The following is an 18,584-nucleotide window of genomic DNA, read 5'->3' on the forward strand; positions in this document are numbered from 1 at the left end:
CATGTCTCAATTTTTTCTATTCAGCACTTTCGGAGATATAGAGGTGCAAAGCTTTTTGGTTTTTCCAAGATGGCGGCCGAACCACGTGACCAATGACTCATAATTCTCATTTAAAAATTATACAGGTGGAGTTGCAGCTATGGTGAAAATTTCCTGTCAATCGGACCAACAGTTGCAGAGAAAATCATATTTATTATGTGCGGACAAACAGACAAACAAACAGACAGACAAACAAACAGACAAACAAACGGACAAACAAACGGACTCAAATGGAATACCCTCTCCTCTGACAAGGGTAAAAATGAGTTTCAGCCACATATGAGGTCCCAACATTTGTGGTCCCAACATTCGCGGGTTCTGTGTATTCGCGGTTAAAAAATTGTCACCTGCTTATACATCCGCGGACCTGTGTCCTGCGTATTACCGGTTTTTTTTTTAGGGGAAAATGTTTTTTTCCCATGAGGCGCGAACATTAAAGTTCTAAATCATATCGTCCACCAGCCAGGCACAAAGCAACTGGACATGCAAAAAACATATCTTACATGAGCTGTGAGCATGACCTGCTTCAACATTCGCAGCTCTGTGCTTCATGTTTTCATGGCTTTTCGCGGCCACATAAAAATATTTTAGCCACGCTACAAGCGAGCTATGCGGGATGTCCCACCATTCACACTGAGCATAGCTTCTTGGGAAATCCCACCAGCTGCTTAACACATCATTCCCCATGAGTTACTGTACAGAATGAAAACACTCCACCGCATCTATTAGCTGTCCCTCTTTTCCCCATTGAAACAATGCCCAACATTCACGGATTTTCCTCGGCATTCACGGCATTTCACTCAGCATTCCCCTCGGCTTAACGCGGCATTCCCTGCGAGTTACTGGACAGAATGAAAACACTCCACCACATCTATTCGCTGTCCCTTTTTTCCCCATTGAAACAATGCCGAGTGAAATGCCGCGAATGCCGAGGAAAATCCACGAATGGCGAAAAAGATTCGCAGCATCTCCCCTCGACGTTCGGGGATTTCTCCCCCCCCCCTCGACATTCAGGGATTTATCCACCCCCCCCTCCCCTCGATGTTCGGAGACTCCCCCCCCCATCGACGTTCGGGGATTCCCCCCCCCCCCTCGACGTTCGGCGATTTTCCCTCCCCGACGTTCAGAGATTTTTTTCCCCTCGATGTTCGGAGATTTTTTCTTCCCCCTCGATGTTTGGATATTTTTTTCCCCCCTCGATGTTCGGAGATTTGTTTCCCCTCGAAGTTCATGGGATTTTTTTCGTGAATCAGGAACCGCCGGGAACCTATCCGCCCTCTTTCCATTGAAGCAATTCCCCACATTTGTGGCATTTTTCCAGGAACAAATCCCCTGCGAATGTATTTTATGTGAAACAGTTGTTCCTCATTCACATGAACAAGCCATTTTAGTGAAAACAATTTAAATCGACCTTTTATTCTGTAAGGTTCGAAACAAAATTATTTAAGTGTGAAAGAACAAACAAAACAAGTAAACACAATGAGATGTGATGTACAGAGATCTCGTCTTGCCTTCAATCAGCTGAACAGCTTTGCTTGGCACCGTGGGTGGAGAATCACACAATTCCTGCTTCAAAGCATCTTGGGAAGTCTGAAGAAGGTTGTTTTGGAAAGTTTCCGATTTCACCACTTCAGCTTCACCTGCAAAACATGTGACAACAGTTCTTTACAATAAAGGAAGGGATAAACAAGTAAATCTAAACCAAAACAATCATTATAAGTAGTGGAGAGAAACGCACGGGGTCTACAACAGTCAAACTAATTTTCCCACTTAACCAAAGAGGTCAACACAGGAGGGGGTTAATGGAAGAAAAAAAACCCCCAATAATATGAAAGGGCAGGGTGGTCAGAAAATAGAGGAAGTGCATGATGAAATGACAATTTGGTGGTCTCGCTGATGCATAACATCTGGATGCATTCCATCGTTTTGTAATAATTGTTCTGTGAACTCTTAATTGATGCCCAGGGATTATTATCTCCGCCTCACTACGCACCTTTGCTAAAAATGAAAGTCTCAAACATTTGCCACAGCATGGTTAAACACGGAGTCACTTTTCACCATCACCCTTTAACTCCTCCTGCTTCTGCAGGTGATACCACCTCTTATACCCACTCTTACAACCAGACTTATTCTCGCACATCTTTGCTTTGTTCAAGGAAACCTAGCATTTTTTGATGCCTCTCATATACATATACTGCTTACCTCATCGTTTATCATTATATTGTGATGTGGGAGGGGGAGAGGGGAAATTCCACAGCATGAATGTGGTAAGAATAGTATAGACTGTGTTTGAGTTAGATATACAGACTTGGCATTTAATATGGAATAATCTTTTTTTCTTGACTTGGGTTTACTTTCTTAACTCAGTATATCAATCTGGTGAGTTTATTTTACACTTTGGTGATTTATTTGTTAAAAGAACCATGTCACCGATTGTCTGTCGCAGCAAGAAGTCAACAACAGGATTATATCACAGATGGCGTGGCAAAATGTACGGACAGGTGCATTTGACGATTGGCTTCACAGTCGGGTATACAGGGTTGTTGCGTTCTGTATTAGTGGAAAACAACTGCTGCACGTCTCCAAAAGTTATTGCCGCTTCCTTTGGAGATGGTCCGTCAACTCGACAATGCTGTTTGTCATGGAGTGGTGGCTTTACGAAATTACGACATGAAACAGCGTGCTATTGCTCGGCAGTATGGCATCACTCAAGGTCAGGTGTCAAAGATCCTGAAACGAAATGCTCAGAGGGGTGTCCCCGCAGAACCACAAGGAGGGATGATCGCAGCTGCACCAGTTAGTCCGCAATGGCCGTACCAAGTCAGCTAATCGGCTTAGGGCTGAGTGGCAGCAACTGACAAATGTGCCTGTATCCAGAAGGCTAGTCAACCAACGACTGGTTCAAGCAGGCTATCGTGCCAGGCGTCCCCTGAGAAAGCCATGCCTGACCAGACAACACCGCCAGCGCCGATTGCAGTGGGCCAGAGAGCACCGTCAATGGCAGCCAGGACACTGGAATCACGTGATCTTCAGTGACGTCTAGATTTCTGGTCTATCGTCAAGATGGCCGCGTCCGAGTGCGCAGACAAGTCCATGAAGCCTACAACAAAGATTGTATAGTGCCAAGAGTCCAAGCTGGAGGTGGTGGGGTGACCGTTTGGGCTGCTTTTCATGCAGGGGGCAAAACTGACCTGGTTGTTCTGAATGGAAACCTGAACCAGTTCAAGTACAGGGCCATTCTGGAAGAAATATTGCTTCCATTTGCTCGTGCAGCCTTTCGAGGAAACTTTGTCTTCCAAGATGACAATGCACGGCCTCATCGTGCTCGCATGATCCAACACTTTCTTGCTGACCGTGGTGTAGAGCATATGGAGTGGCCTGCCATGTCCCCGGATATGAATCTGATAGAGAACTTGTGGGCAGAATTAACGCGTCAAATCGACCACTTGGACCAGCAGCCGACCTCTGTGCATGAATTGCAGCAGGCTATTGTCACTACATGGCAAGCGATTCCTGTCCAAACCTTGGCAAATCTCGTGAACAGCATGCCTCAACGTGTACGTGCTCTCCTGAATGCTCGTGGGGGTTACACGAAGTACTGAACTGTAATTTTACTGTCCGTAATCCCAGTCGTAATTTAACTTTTGTTAAAAAATTTTTGGCTAATGTGCAAAATAAAGAGATACTTCTGGAAAACGTACAGAAGTTTAACACAGTACTGTCCATGAATTGAGTGCGATGTCAGTTTACATCACTTTCAAGGATCAATTTATTTGTTTCGAAATGTCAAATGTGGTTTTTGTTTATTTTAAAGGTCACATTAACAAAATCTTGAACAATTTCAACATAATTCCAATGAAATTTTGGTTCTAAGACATCTTGAAAAGTAAGTTCACCCCCACAAAAAAAAAAATTTCATATTAAATGCCAAGTCTCTAATTACTCTTGTATGAGGGATCTGGCAGGGGTACACTGTACGTAATATGTGTACTGTTGGGGCAGTGGGTAAAATGTACATGCACACAGCTGTCTGCAACAGGAACAAGCAGAATGTTGATGTGGTTCAGACCTTTCTCCTGAGACGTTGGATCATCCTCAAACTCAGATTCCACCTTCATAATCAAGTCTGAAAAAAATAAAATTGTTTTACGTGTCCATTTGTTTTTTGTGCTTTATGTGCTAATGTATGTTTAATGTGCCAGCTCTTACACGAGCCTCAATCTTGTATACAACAAAAAAAAAAAAGAAGAAAAAAAAGAAAAAAAGAATTGTAGAGGTATGAAGGGTTATCTTTTTTTAAAATAATTTCCATTTTTTCCGGCTACCTTATATCACGTACTTGCATGCACAGCAGGATAACTAACATACCTGGGATTTTCAGACAGCAATCACTTGATCAACTTAACAGTTACACATGAACATTGGTAAAAATAACAAGAGCCCGTGTCATGAAAAAATACTAAAATACGTATTTTACTGTGTCATAAAACCAAAGGTTTGTTCATTCATTGACATCCAACTTTCAGACTGATGGAATCCAAAATTGAGTTGATGACAAAGATAAAATACAAGCAATACACAAACCCGCCGGCACGGCTCAGCACTGTGCTGCACCCTGTTTTACTCGACACGACTCTACTATACTCTCCTCTACTCTATTATATTATACTCGACACCACACTGTAATGCACGACACAGCAACATAAATGGTGACTGGCTCTCATCTCCGCTCAGCCTTTTGATTTCTGTAATTCACGAGCATTCCAAAAAGTACCTCCCTCTGAGAAACGATTCATTGATGTGAGTTACCTGCTCGATATTGAGAAGGATCTAGAAACTGCTCAATACTGCGAGACCGTTCCATATCCACATCTTGCCATAACACTCACGATCTATCTACCGGTTGTATTTCAAACTATAATGAAAAATCACTTTTTTACTCCATCCACAACTTTTACAATCAACATCTGGCCTCCAATATAGTCATACACGAACCAATACACAGCCCAACAGTCTCTCATAAAGAAGTTATGACTGTCATATGGTAAAGATCGATGAGAAACCTCAGTTAGCAAAACAAACAAGAGGGAGAATTGCTTTGCAATACATGTTCCCTTCCGATCCCGATGAATGTTCTTATTCCAAGCAAAAAGGGCAGAACTCCGTGAAAAGTTGGCAAAAAACCCCGAAACTCAAACTTGTTCTGTAAATTATCTATCTATAATTCCAGTAATCTCTGTGTGTTTGTTTGTACGTTTGTATGTTTGTACGTTTGTACGTTTGTTTGTCTGTGACCGCTGTTTCTCGACAACCACGGGTCCGATATACTTTAAACTTGCCAGGTATATTGCTGGGGACCCGAGGATGTGCCTTTTCAAGGTTTCATATTAATCGGACAATTACTTACCGAGCTATGTCCAAAAAACGATTCAACCAATCAGAGAGCAGCGAGCTATCGCTATCGTGGCGGACACACTCTGCCTCGGATGGCACATTTGAGAGCGTATTCATTTATTTCACGTTTGCAAACTATGTTGGCGCTATGTTGGCGTTAAACTATGTTTTAAAACTAATAAAAACCATTTCATGTAAATAGAGGGGGGGGGGGGGGGATTGTCACTGTACTCGCACGAGCAGATGGCGGAAGTGCCTGACCGCCAAGTGAAGTCCGAGCAACTCGCGGTCGAAGGTACTGTAACGGCGTTCGGGCGGGCGAAGCTGCCGGCTAAAGAACGCCAGCGGTTGCCAAGCTCCGTTTTAAAACTAATTAAAACCCCGGGGGGATTGTCACTGTACTCGCAAGCCGTTCGCCGTTCGCTTTGGCGTTGCGAATGGACCAAAACATTTCATGGACCAAACCATTTCATGTAAAGCGTTCGCCGTTCGCTTTGGCGTTGCGAATGGACCAAAACATTTCATGGACCAAACCATTTCATGTAAAGCGTTCGCCGTTCGCTTTGGCGTTGCGAATGGACCAAAACATTTCATGAACCAAACCATTTCATGTAAATAGAGGGGGGGATATAATTTTAGATATAGATATAGTACGGGCATGCCCTAGTCATAATAAAGGCATGTACCAAGTTTCAGTTGGATATGTTAAAGGGTATGGATAAAAAAAGTCCAGAAAAGCACAGGTGTGATGGACAGATTGACAGACAGACTGAGAGGAAACGTATAGCCCCCTCCGGGCAGGTGACTAATAAACATTTTATAGTAGAGAATTATCAAATAACAATCTTCATGTTATTGCTGTGTCACTCAAACCTTTGCCGAGTGAGGAGTACTCGTCCGGAAACTCGGATTCCACCTTCACAGCCACAATAACATCTGAAAATAACACCTCGCACTCAAACCCAATTTTAAAGGAACATTTCTAAACAAACTCGTTAACTCACAATACATGTTTAAAAAGTGTTTGCTTTTCAATCTGATGTATACTTATTTGAAACAAGTTAAAAAAGTATACCCAATGATCTGCCCCATTGGTCAATTCTTGAGTCGTTCACATAATCTTTGAACTCCATTTACTCTTTATACATTTGTAACACAAAACCCACTGATCGGTTCAAACCAAGACAAACAATAAAATACTGCAATATGTGGTGTAAAATGTTTGGTTGACATTTTCCTCTCCTTTTGGAAGACCCTTTCTACCCTCCACCTTACCTTCTGCTCATCTTACCTCCTCTTTTGCTTTGTCAGACCTCTTCACCGTTTCCACTGGTGAAGCAAGGTTGCATATTGTCCTTCTGCTATTTGGAATACCGTAGTTATAGATTTTCTTTGAAACAAACGGGAACGTGTAAAAAAGGGATTCAATGGTCGAAGAACAACCTTGAAGATTTAGACTTTGCAGATGATATTTCCTTGCTGAGTGCTTGAGATGCAAATGGAGGCAGACACGCTGGGAAGCATTGTTGTAGTCGAGCCGACCTGGTCCAAGTGCGAGTCCAAGTTCAAGCTATCAGAGTCCGAGTCCGGTGCTGAAAGTGTGTTGTAAAGTGGCAAAAAAGAGCGAACTTATTTGTGCTTATGTATTATGTAAATGAAGACAATAAAATATCAAACCTGACAAACAGTGTAAATTGTTACATGCATCAAGATTTTATTCTATATTATAATTGGCCTCAAACTTGCAATTCCAATTTATTCTTGCAATTTGCATACAAACAAATTGCATACAAACTTGCAATTACAATTGCCATCTTGCAATTTATTCTATTAATTTATTTGTAGAGGTATTGTGTTTTCATGTGGTCGTGAGGTTGGAAGTCGAGTTATGAGTGGAATTGTGTTTTGATATGTGTTTGGGAAAAATGGTTTTAAAATGTGAACGGGGATTTCACACAATGTCAGGCCATGGCAGAACCTTTTTGTGACATCTTCTATGAAAATGTGGTTGAGAATTGAATGGCAGTGGGGGAGGAAATGTTTTTGTGGATTTTGTGGGTGGGGAAGGTGTGCGTATCCGCAGGTACGGCTCAAGCTCTGGAGGAGCGGTGACTGTGGCCCCCTCTGTGGTAATTACCCCCGTCAGCCAGTGGTGTCTGGAAATTGGGAGCCCGTCGTTGGTGGGTGTCTGTTTTGGGCGCCTTGGGGGTATGGGACTCTTGGCGACCCATGAGTCTGTACGGAGGCCTGAGGCGACGGAGCCTGGTGTGAGGAGACCCCCCCCCCCACCCCCAGCGGGACGACAGCGTAAGGAGCTGTTTGGCTGTCACAGGGCCAAGAGTTAAGGGGGGGGGGGGGGGGCGGTGAGGAAGTCGTAAGTCGGTTGACCTGTTTTTGGGACTGCGTGCACCACAGCCTGAAGCGCCCTCACCATCTTGCTTGCACGGCACCTCCCTGCTGCATAGTAGAAACACACACACATGTGTATGACATCTATGCCATGGTCCTGCAGGGGGGTGAAATACATGCTTTGTAATGATTTTTGTGGTTTTGATGGTTATTGAAATGTGTTTGAGTGGTTATGGGTTTGTGTTGAATGAATGTGGGTGAAATCTACCGAGCCGTCACTCACCTGTAACACCAGGACAGGGCCCGTGGAAATTTGGGGTGCATTGGGATGGTCCCGCAGGTAACGTTGAGTCTTGTGGCATCCACTGGGGGACGTGGTCTGTAGACTGGGGTTGTACAAATGTTTTTATGGAATTTTTGCAATGGTTAAGTTTTGTGGTCAAGGCAGATTTTTGTGTGCTATGTTGTTTCTCTTCCTCCCCAGGAGTTAGGAACAAGGATTCTGATGATTGTACATATTTGCATGGTTCTTCAAAGGGGTAGAACGATAAGGAGGATAGGTAAGTAGCTTCGGCTCACCTCCCACAGCCCTCCCGATTTATTTAATCGGCTAATTAAGTGCGAGTCGGTAAGTGGTAAGACTTGGATGGTAGCGCCTGCAATGAACCTTGCGGGGCCACTGTTCCGGGGGTGGGGGCGGGGGGGTGGGGGGGGAGGGCTGTGTTATGTCGTTGGGTAGGGATTACCTTAGAACAGGTAGGATGTGTAAATTAACATGCTCCGGATGTCGGGTAAGAACCATCACCATGTAGTAAGTTTTGTTTAGCCGGTTGTCGTGTAAGAGTGAATAATTGTGGCCATATGAGGATGGCCCTCGTGTTAACTAGTTGAAGGGATTATGATAATTCCCCTGTTCATCAAACCTCAATGATCTATCCTTTTTGGCACCGCACCATGGACAGTAGCACAGGAAATGCCCATTAACTGCATTAAAAAATAATAATAAAACCTACCGGAAGCCAGTTCTGAGCACTACCAATGGACACTACCAGCTTGGTTGACACTTTAGTTGAAGAGGATAGTCTGACCTGGGTAAAGATACCAGTTAGCAAATAATGTAAAGCTTCACTTCCCCACCTAAAATATTAGAGACACATGAACCACAACCTAACAAAACATTATTTTTATAAGTTGACCGTTTCCTCCCTTTCTCTCTCCACTTGCTGTTATTCCTTCCTTGCTTGCTTCCATCCAACTGTGGACTGACTGCCCTATCAAAAATTTGCTTACATATCCATTTTGTCCATGCCTTGTGTTCTTCCCCTACCCCTCATCTTAACATGCATCCCTTGTATGTTAGTCTCCATCTACCTTCTCAATCCACCCTGCTACGAGTGTTTCCCATTTCACCTGCTGTTCCCTTTGTTATGTTGTGTCCTGATCTGTTCTGTGTTGAAAAAATGAAAGCACAGCCTTCCCAGTGAAAACACTTGCGTCACCGAGACCTTAAAAAGGAGCGTCAGTCGAGATCGCAAGTGAAGGTCATGCTGATTGCATTATTCGACATGGAAGGAATGGTTCACACAGAATTTCTTCTTAAAGGTGTTACCGTTAATGCAGCTTTCCAAGTGAAAGTTACGAAACGTTTTTCAATCTTTGAAACGTTTTTTCAAATCTTGGGCATTTATTATGATTTGTTCTCCATCCAGTTGAGCTGACCTTTTATTAGCCTTTCCAATGAACCTTTTTCGTCTATCCCCACTCTGTCCAAATATTTTTTGTACCTTCCTACATTCTCAGGATAAACTGGGTTTTAGCTCAACTGGAACAAAGTTCAGGGAAGCTTATGCGATGGCGTGTCGTCAGTCTGTCCGTAAAGACTTGAAACGTTTTCTCCGAAACCGCTGATGGGATTGCGACCAAATTTGGCACAAATATTTGTTGTGTTGTGACTAAAGTTTGTTCACGGTATAAAAAAAAAAAAAATCAAAGTGGATCCAGGTTTGAACCCCCAAATAAGAAATTCGCTTTTTCCTCTGGAACTACATACACTATTTCGATGAAACTTGACCACAACCATTATCACCCGTGATGTAGCGAAGTTTGTTCACGGCATTAAAAAAACAAAAATCTGCCCCTTCAGGGGCCTACGGTGGGGCCAAGTGTGTCCAGGTTTGACCCCCCAAAATAGATATTTGCTTTCTTCTCTGAAACTACACACACAATTTCGATGAAACTTCACCACAACCTTCACCACCCGTGATGTACCAATTGTTGTTCAAGGCATTGGAAAAATTGGGATCTGAGGAGGTACACGAGGTGGGGGGATGGGGCGGTGGGTTGCCCCCCAAAATAAGTATTATTTTCTGAACTTTGTTTAACATCTGATGTTACACATCTGATGATTTTATTAGTACGATTGTACATGCTGCCCTACCTTCTAGCAAGCATTGAAATTGGTTTAAAATACCCTTAGTCAGTGCAGTGTACTGTTTAGTCTACCAGGTAAGCACCAGGGGTTTTGCCCCTATGTTTGTAAAACATTTTGTGGATGGGAAGGAGTTTTCTATTTCTGATTGGGCCAGTTTATTATTCCACAGTTGTATTGGAATATCGGTACTGAAAGCTGGTTTATGGCTTTGATTTAGTTTCATGGGGAGACGTACGTTTTCAGGATCAGCCTCGTTCTACGCAAGTATCCTTTGGCGATTGTTTTGCGCATTTGTTAATGACATTTGGTGGCCCTCCTCTGCTCCGAGGTATTTGTACGATGCGTCCTTTTCTATTTGCTGAATTGTTGTTTCAAGGTCAAATTTTATGTTGTCTGTTTTTGTTGGTTTACCTTGTACAAATGTGCACAAAGCTTTGTACAAATATTGCACTTGGCACACTTATCTCGTCCATATTCCATTTCAATGTCCTTGGAAAACCGTTTTACTATTTTTAGTTGTTCTGTCAATATTTTATCATTTACTGTGAAGAGTATTAAATAATTAATGTACAGTAGATGCGTCACCTTTCCTATTTCTTTGGATGTTCTTCTATTGGTTGAAAGGGTGCATCAGTGTCCTTGTTTGGTGATGAGGTTACTGTGTATGTATGTATGTATGTATGTATGTATGTATGTATGTATGTATGTATGTATGTATGTATGTTTTTCAGATCACATGAGGCCAAATATAGTTGAATTGTACTCTTTCCACCAAGGTAGCAAAGTTCACCAATATCTCATGCCATCCACTTCCCCACCCAAAATATTATCTGGACACATCAACCACAACCCAACAAAACATTATTATTTTCAGTTGACCATTTCCTCCCCTTCTCTCTGCACTTGCTGTTACTCCTTCCTTGCTTCCATCCAACTGTGACCTGACCGCCCTAATATCAACTTTTCGCCTTTTTTCTCTGTCACCTCACTTTCCATGAGCCAAGATCATATATAAACATGTAAAATAAATCAACAAGAAGAAAAAGACATAAAATGTCATAGCCCCCGTGTTTTAGTAATTTTGTGATACAAAGGTTAAAGTTTAAGGTTAAAGGCCGTTAGTCAGCCATTTTTGGTTTGATTACAAAACAAAATCTTCTGCATATGTATACTCTCATGCGTAGTCTTTGTGCCAAGTTTGAACAAAATCAGTCCATGCATGTCAAGAAAGGGACACTTTTAAGTAACAAAATGGCCACCAACCGGCCATCTTGGATCACATCTAGAAAGAAAATGATGTGCATATGTTAGCCATCATTCATTATCTGTCTGCCAAGTTTGAACAACATCAGTAAACGTGTGTCCGATAAAAGGTTGAGGATGTGTTCAACATCGGGTTTTTTCCACCTAAAATGGCCACTAGTCGGCCATCTTTGATCGCAACATGAAACAAAATGATGTGCATATGAACACCGTCATGTGTTGTCTTTGTGCTAAGTATGAACAAAATCGGCCTGTACAACTCCAAGATATGCTTGCGGACGGACGGACGAGACCCAATCCATAAACCCCTGTTTTTGACAAAATCCATTGTTTTGGACAAAGTCAAGTCCACAAAAGGTGTAAAATTAAAAGCTGCCTGGTCGTCAAGCTTGCGGCGCTGTGCGGAGCAGCCTGGTTTTGCCCCTTCCATGGGGTGATGAGGTGGAATTGCTACAGGCCGTGGGTGCTGCGTGATGGAGAGATGAGGCTTCGTTCATTGCCGTGAGCCTTTTGTCTATTCCATGTGGCGGCTGGGAGAGGTTGCAGCTGATCTGCATTAGCTCAAGTTGGGAATCTCAACTTGATCATCAGCAGCTCAAGTCATCATCAGCTCAAGCTCAAGATCATCATCATCAGCTCAAGTTGATCTGCATCTGCATCAGCTGGGAGAGGTTGGAGAGGTTGGAGAGGTTGCAGCTGATTGCAGCTGATCGCGGGAGCTGTGAGTGGCATTGTGGAGCGATTTGTTTATTGTTGGGGGCACTGTTCAGCAGCAGCCAGGTTTCTTCTTTGGTTTTCTGCTTTTTTGATTTACATAATATGTACATGAATAGTTATTTTATATGATTATTATTATTTTTATGCAATATTGTTATTGTAAAGTCGTCTGGTGTTGGCTTAGCGGTTAGGGTGCCGGCTTGGGATCCTAGGATCCTGGGTTCGAATCCCGGTCGTTCGCTGAATTAACGCCAGGGGGGTTGACTCAGCCTGTCATCCTTCCGAGGTCGGCAAATTGAGTACCAGCTTGCTGGGATGAATGATCCCGGTGTGTACCCCGGTTTAGAATAAGTACACCGTATCCTTGCGCATCGAAGAGCGTGACGAAGGGTTGGCGTCAGGAAGGGCATCCGGCCATAAAAACATTGCCTCAAACAGGGAACCACGATTGTCATGGGGCCCGCAAGTCTAACCCCCACTCTAGCGGGGAAAATGGCCTTAAAACGATCATTCATTCATTATTATTGTTATTGTTATTGTAAAGTCGACAAATTTCAGTCTTCGGACTGCCTTATCCAGTGTTTGACGAGTTCACTAAACCGAAATGAATGAAATGTGATCATGGAAGTCGTTGTACCAAGTATGAACAAAATCGGTCCATACATCTCCGAGATATGGTTGTGGACGGACGGACGAGACCCAATCAATAAACCCCCATCTTGGACAAAGTCCATTTGAGTCTATAATAACAGGTGTCAAATGAAAACCTCAGAATTGATGATTGTACAAATAGGATACAACAAGGTATATTAATTATTGTTGGTTAAAATATTTTATATAATAATGAATGGGATAATTGATGTTTGAGAAATTGATTTACCATGTGGTTATTTCTTAAAGCAATTAAATCATAACGTCGTGTTTTTTTTTCTTAACACCAGAGTTCATCATCAAACTGTTCGAATCAAAATGTATCGACATTGACAGAAACCTTCATGTGGATGTTTCTTGAGGAAAGAAGCTTTGGCATCATTGGATTCGGGTCGATCCAGGTGAACATCAATGTCGTGCTCAGTTTTCACTTCCGCTTTCACAAATAAATCTGGAAAAAAGTAACTTGTCTTAAATGCAGGCAGTCTGGTGTCACATGCAGAGCTGTTTTCATACTCTTAAAATAGATAAATAAATATTGCATTAAAATCAATTTTAAAAATCATATATATATATTTTTGACGTTAAATCTTTCTTGGAGATAAAATAAAACATTTCTCTCGGGAATGGCGTCAAGTGAAAACATTACGATATCAAAGCATTACATTCTGTATAAACTGCCTCGATGTTATGAGATGCTTCCGACCTGACCACATCTTCAGTGGAATTTCACCACCACCCAACAACACAACCAACAAAACAGAGGTGAGAAAAATGGAGATAAGGGAAAATAGAGAAGGTTTTCCCCACTAAACTGCGTTTATTCTCAAATTACAAACAATTGTGATCCAACTTGTGACTGGTTGATATTTTTTTTTTTGCCTCAAAAGAATCCTCATGGAAAACAAAACGGCAGAGTGTGGCAGGTTAACATGTTGACAAATGCAGACAATGGAATGAATAGGCCAAAGCCATGACATGTGAACATATGATAGTGGGAGTGGAAAGGATCAAAAGAGTGAGAAAGTGGAGCAAAGCTCAGGAGTGGCTTGGAAAAATCACGTGTTGATGACGAATTGTATTGAAGGACTGGACTGGCAAGATACCTGAGAGTTATGCACACACGTCTTTGAGATACCTTGTCTGAGTTCAAATCTCGACATGTATAATAAACTGCCATCCATTATCGCATGCATTGAATTCATCAATGTTTGCACCAACCCACCATCCCACAGTCTTCAACAAAGCTGTTCATCACAATCTCAGATCACCCTCCACCCATCCAACCATTATCTTTTTCACCTCAAAGTGACCCCATTGCAAAGCATTCCCTTTTTCCAGGTCATTGTGATCTCCCCAAACCTCTCACCTCACTTCACCTCTTCTTTTTTCACCTCACTATCTCACCTCACTTCTTTTCGTTTGTTGATTGGTTTCATCATCCGCACTTTCCCCTTCCTCTTCTTCCTGTGTTTCCTTCAACTTCTGTGCCGCTTGATCACCCCCATGTGTCCTCTCTCTCTCTCCTCCCCTTCATCTCAATTGTACTCTGCTATTGCTGTTTCCTCTTTCCATTTTATTCCCTTCCATTCTGCTCTAGGTCTTTCAGGAGCCTCTATAAAAAAAAATTTTTTTTAAAGTGCACTAAACAAACACAGATCTCATCAGAAGTGATGTCAATCACACAACTCACCATTTGGCTGGTCACTTTGCTCCTCCTCCAGATCAAAGGAGTTCACCTCCTCTATTTTTATCTGCAGAATCTCGGGAAATCCTTCCGGCTCCTCAACCTTCATTTCACACACGAGCACAGTCTGCTGTTCCGATTCCGGCTGCACATGACAGGAATCCTTCTCACAGCCAACTTGGGCGTACATGGTGGGTGAACCTTTTGGAGATGCAACAAGCATACGAGTTCCTGATGTTTACTCCAAGTACCGCGAACTGACAAAGTGCCAATATGTGAAGTACCTCTGTACTTGAGGCCTTATCTTCTGCTTAAATCAGTTACAGTACTTTGAACTTTCACCACACACTAACACATACCCTGTGCCCCCCCCCCCCACCCCTCAAAAAAAACAAAATTGCATGTCTGAAGACAATACTGTAAATTGTTTTACATGTTGATGTGAATGTTGATTTGGCCACATATAAAACATTCCAAAGTTTAGATATTTATGTAAAATCTGGGCCTGTTCAGCAATTTTAGGATGAAGGCATTCAATGGTGAGAAGGCCTTACACACATGCACAGGGGATGTGTATGAAGGAGTACCATAAAACTAACTAGAACGCGCACTTTTTTTACCCAAAAATATTTTGGGTCGATGGGGTCGGGACGGAGACGTGTTGAGATGACGTCAGAGCCCGAGGAACAAAAGACTGTTCCCGACATCTTTTTCTCTTACACGTGGGGAGTTCAGAAGGCTTTGACCAGCATTTTCCCACTCTGGTGCCTTGTCGTTCTGGAAACGAAAGTGAAGGGTCGTTGTTGCCACTCTTGCCCTTTCTGATTCAGACGTCGTCACAAGCGACCGTGTGCCGACGTCTTGCTGGTGGTCGTGAGGAGGAAGAGCCACGAACTGGGATCCACTGGTTTCCAAGCAGGAACGGCGAGTGGCCAGGCGTGGGCCGTTCAATTCGCGCGCGAGGCCCAGAGTGAGGGCGACACAGCGAGGCCTGGTTTTTGCCGCCCACGCCCTGTGCGGAAGAGCAAGCACATTTAACCGCTAAGGCCCGAGACAACTTGACGATTCCTGGCGAGACGCACCAATCGAGTTAAGGTAGGTGCAATAAAATTGCACCTTTTATTTTTACATCATTATATTTCCCTTTGTCCGTGTTTGGGTCTGGTGTGGGTGGTCCCTCAAGTTAGGAATTTAGTTTATCGTGAGTTTCTTTGTTCCCGGAATTTTCTTTAATAAACCTGTTTATTTTTGTCCTCAATTTCTGATTCTAAAAATTTTCAATTCTAAAATCTCATTTCAAACCAAATCTCATTTCTAACTAAAATCAATCAAAAAATAAAAGCTCAATTCTAATATCCTCAATTTTCATACGATAGAGTTGAAATTTCAATTGGAGTTTCATATCAGCAAACTGAATTCAACCAACAACTATTTTTGAGGTCAACATACACCATATGACCAAAAGTATGTGGACACCCGAACATCACAAATCACATTCCAAAATCATGGGCATTAATATGGAGTTGGTCTCCCCCCCCCACCCCCCTTGCTGCAAAACAGCCTCCACTCTTCTGGGAAGGCTTTCCACTAGATGTTGGAACATTGCTGTGGGGATTTGCTTCCATTCAGCCACAAGAGCATTAGTGAGGTCGGGCGCTGATGTTAGGCGATAAGGCCAGGCTTGCAAAGGGCGTTCCAATTCATCCCAAAGGTGTTCGATGGGGTTGAGGTCAGGTCAGGTCAACAACAACAGGCATTTTAAGGCCATTTTCCCTGCTAGAGCAGGGGTTAGCCTTGTGGGCCCCTTGACAATCTTCTCCATTTTGTCCTATTTTCTGCATCTCCCCTTGTTAACCCCCTTGCCCACATTTCTTCTTCCACCACCTTTAGCCAAGTCTTTCTCGGTCTTCCCCATCTACTTCCTTCTACATTCATTTCCATCACTCTTCTCAACCAGTCACTTTCATCCTTCCTCAATACATGACCAAACCATCTCAACCTGTTTCTCTTCACAGCATCAATCACAAGCTCTATTCCCATCATCTTTTGCAATTCATCATTTGTCCTCCTCTCTCAATGATACTCTGCACATCCACCGAACCATTCACATTTCCACCCTTTCCAGCCTTCGTTGCTGCTCTATGTTCATTACCCATGTCTCGCTCCCAAAAATCATAACACTTCTCACACATGCAGCCTACACCTTTCCCTTCAGCTTCAACGACACTCTCCTCCTCATCAGCACGCCACTCAGTTCCCGAAACTTCTTCCATGCACATCTCACTCTGGCAACCGTTGCCGAGTCTGATCCACCTTCTCCATTCAGCATGTCTCCTAGGTAGCAAAATGATTTCACACCTTCCAGCTTCACGCCGTCTCTAGAATTCTACTCAACATTTCCTCCATCTGCAGCTCCCTCTGTGCACACCTTACACTTGAATGTAGCTGCCACACTGGTTAATGACCCTCTCAGACCACTACATTTTTGATGAACCCACTCTGCGCACATTGTACATTGAATGGAGTTCACTCCGACACCCTTCCTGCACACAGCACACGGCCACATACCAGTTCTTTCCACCTCACCACATCCTTTACCACTTGCCATCACCTTCGTTTTTCCGACATTCACCTTCAGACAGGGGAAAGATGAAATAAAAATAAAATGTTCTTTGGCCGGCCGGTACTTATCGGTGTGGAAATGGTGCTTTTAGGAGGTTGGCAGTGACAATGCTTGAAACCACAGGCTGGAAGATCGTGACACGTAAAACGCCGCATGCCAAAAAGCGCTCGGTCACAAGGTGGGAGGTGAGCACAACCCGTGTTCCCTTGTCCTCAAGCACGGACTCTGCTGCGCGCTTCCAGAGTCCTTTCCGCTGTGCAGTAATCAATGTCCACCACCACAAGAATGGCCAGCATCCTGCTCGAACCAAAAAATACACGAACGGAAAACACCAATATCATCCCGCCTTCTTGTCTGATCCGAGGCTCGAAGCACACTCCCCTTCTTCACTCCTGAGAGCCAATTGTATTGTTCGCCTCTTCTTCGCCCCACCCACATTCCATGGTTGAATCACGTCCCTCTGAGCATGGCCTCAAGGCCTTTCTTGACCGTCCATTTCTCTGCCTCTCGTGGGCGGGCTTTCGCCTATTAGGTCCTTGGGTCGGGGCTTCGCCTGACCGGCCCTTCCATGGCTTTTGTCGGCGGTAAGTGTTCATGGGGCCAACTTAGCCTGGCTTGTAAAATGTTAGGGATTGATCACAGGGGTAAATCACACACTGGGGAAAACCAACCTTAAACCCTACACTAATTAGCACTGCTTCACTCCCCACCCCCTCTCTCAGTGTGAAGGACAATTCAACAACCTCAAGCTTCAGCTTCCCTACTTACGAGATTACATCTACTACTACTTACATCGAGATTTCCCCGACACATCCACAGTCCATGCTACTTCCGATACAGTGCTACCTTTCCTATGGTATTCTTTCACCTACCCCCCATAAACTTAACAATATTAAAGGTACTGTGCAATACAGTACTTTATTTGTTTTACAAAAATCCATCAATGCAAAAAAAAAAAAAAAAAAATGCAAAATTACACCACCATTTTTGTTTTTTTGTTTTTTTTTGTTAAATACAGAGTGGATGCCATTCAGAGGTTGAGACTTCCACCCCACGCTTAAATACACAAAAAACACTTGTGAAGCTTCGTGTTAATCTCATTTCTGCAACACTTCTATTCACTTATTTTCACGTTTAACCCTTCAGTTAAACCCATCATATCTGGAAAAGGGTTTGCGAGTGATAGTGCTTGTCATGTTAACAAGCTGAAGAGGAAAGCCATCAATATGGAGGTGAAGAATCAAATAGGACCGATGGACAGGAAAATGTCACCACAGGAGCACCTCCGCCTGTAGAATTTTTAATGGTAGTGACGTCATAGGTCATGTGGTACATGTGCCATCTTGGTAAAACCGAAAAACTTTACACCTCCATATATCCACATCTCAAAAAGTGCTGCACAGAAAAATGGACACATGTCTCATTGGAAA

At 43.2% G+C, this 18,584-nt stretch overlaps 1 protein-coding gene across 2 annotated transcripts in view; it reads right to left on the reverse strand.

Moving 5' to 3' along the window:
- The window catches only part of LOC137427358 (uncharacterized), a 153,846-nt gene that overhangs the window by 62,508 nt on the left and 72,754 nt on the right, over positions 1–18,584 (reverse strand). For both annotated transcript variants that reach the window (XM_068116795.2, XM_078778328.1), the window contains exons 3-7: positions 14,538–14,732; positions 13,185–13,295; positions 6,307–6,369; positions 4,109–4,165; positions 1,551–1,679 (exon numbers count right to left, since the gene is read on the reverse strand). In XM_068116795.2, coding sequence (XP_067972896.2) covers positions 1,551–1,679; positions 4,109–4,165; positions 6,307–6,369; positions 13,185–13,295; positions 14,538–14,732 — 555 coding nt within the window. The remainder of the gene's footprint in view (positions 1–1,550; positions 1,680–4,108; positions 4,166–6,306; positions 6,370–13,184; positions 13,296–14,537; positions 14,733–18,584) is intronic.

The sequence above is a fragment of the Myxine glutinosa genome, chromosome 5, assembly GCF_964187855.1.
Source record: "Myxine glutinosa chromosome 5, kmMyxGlut1.1, whole genome shotgun sequence".
Lineage (NCBI taxonomy): Eukaryota > Metazoa > Chordata > Myxini > Myxiniformes > Myxinidae > Myxine > Myxine glutinosa.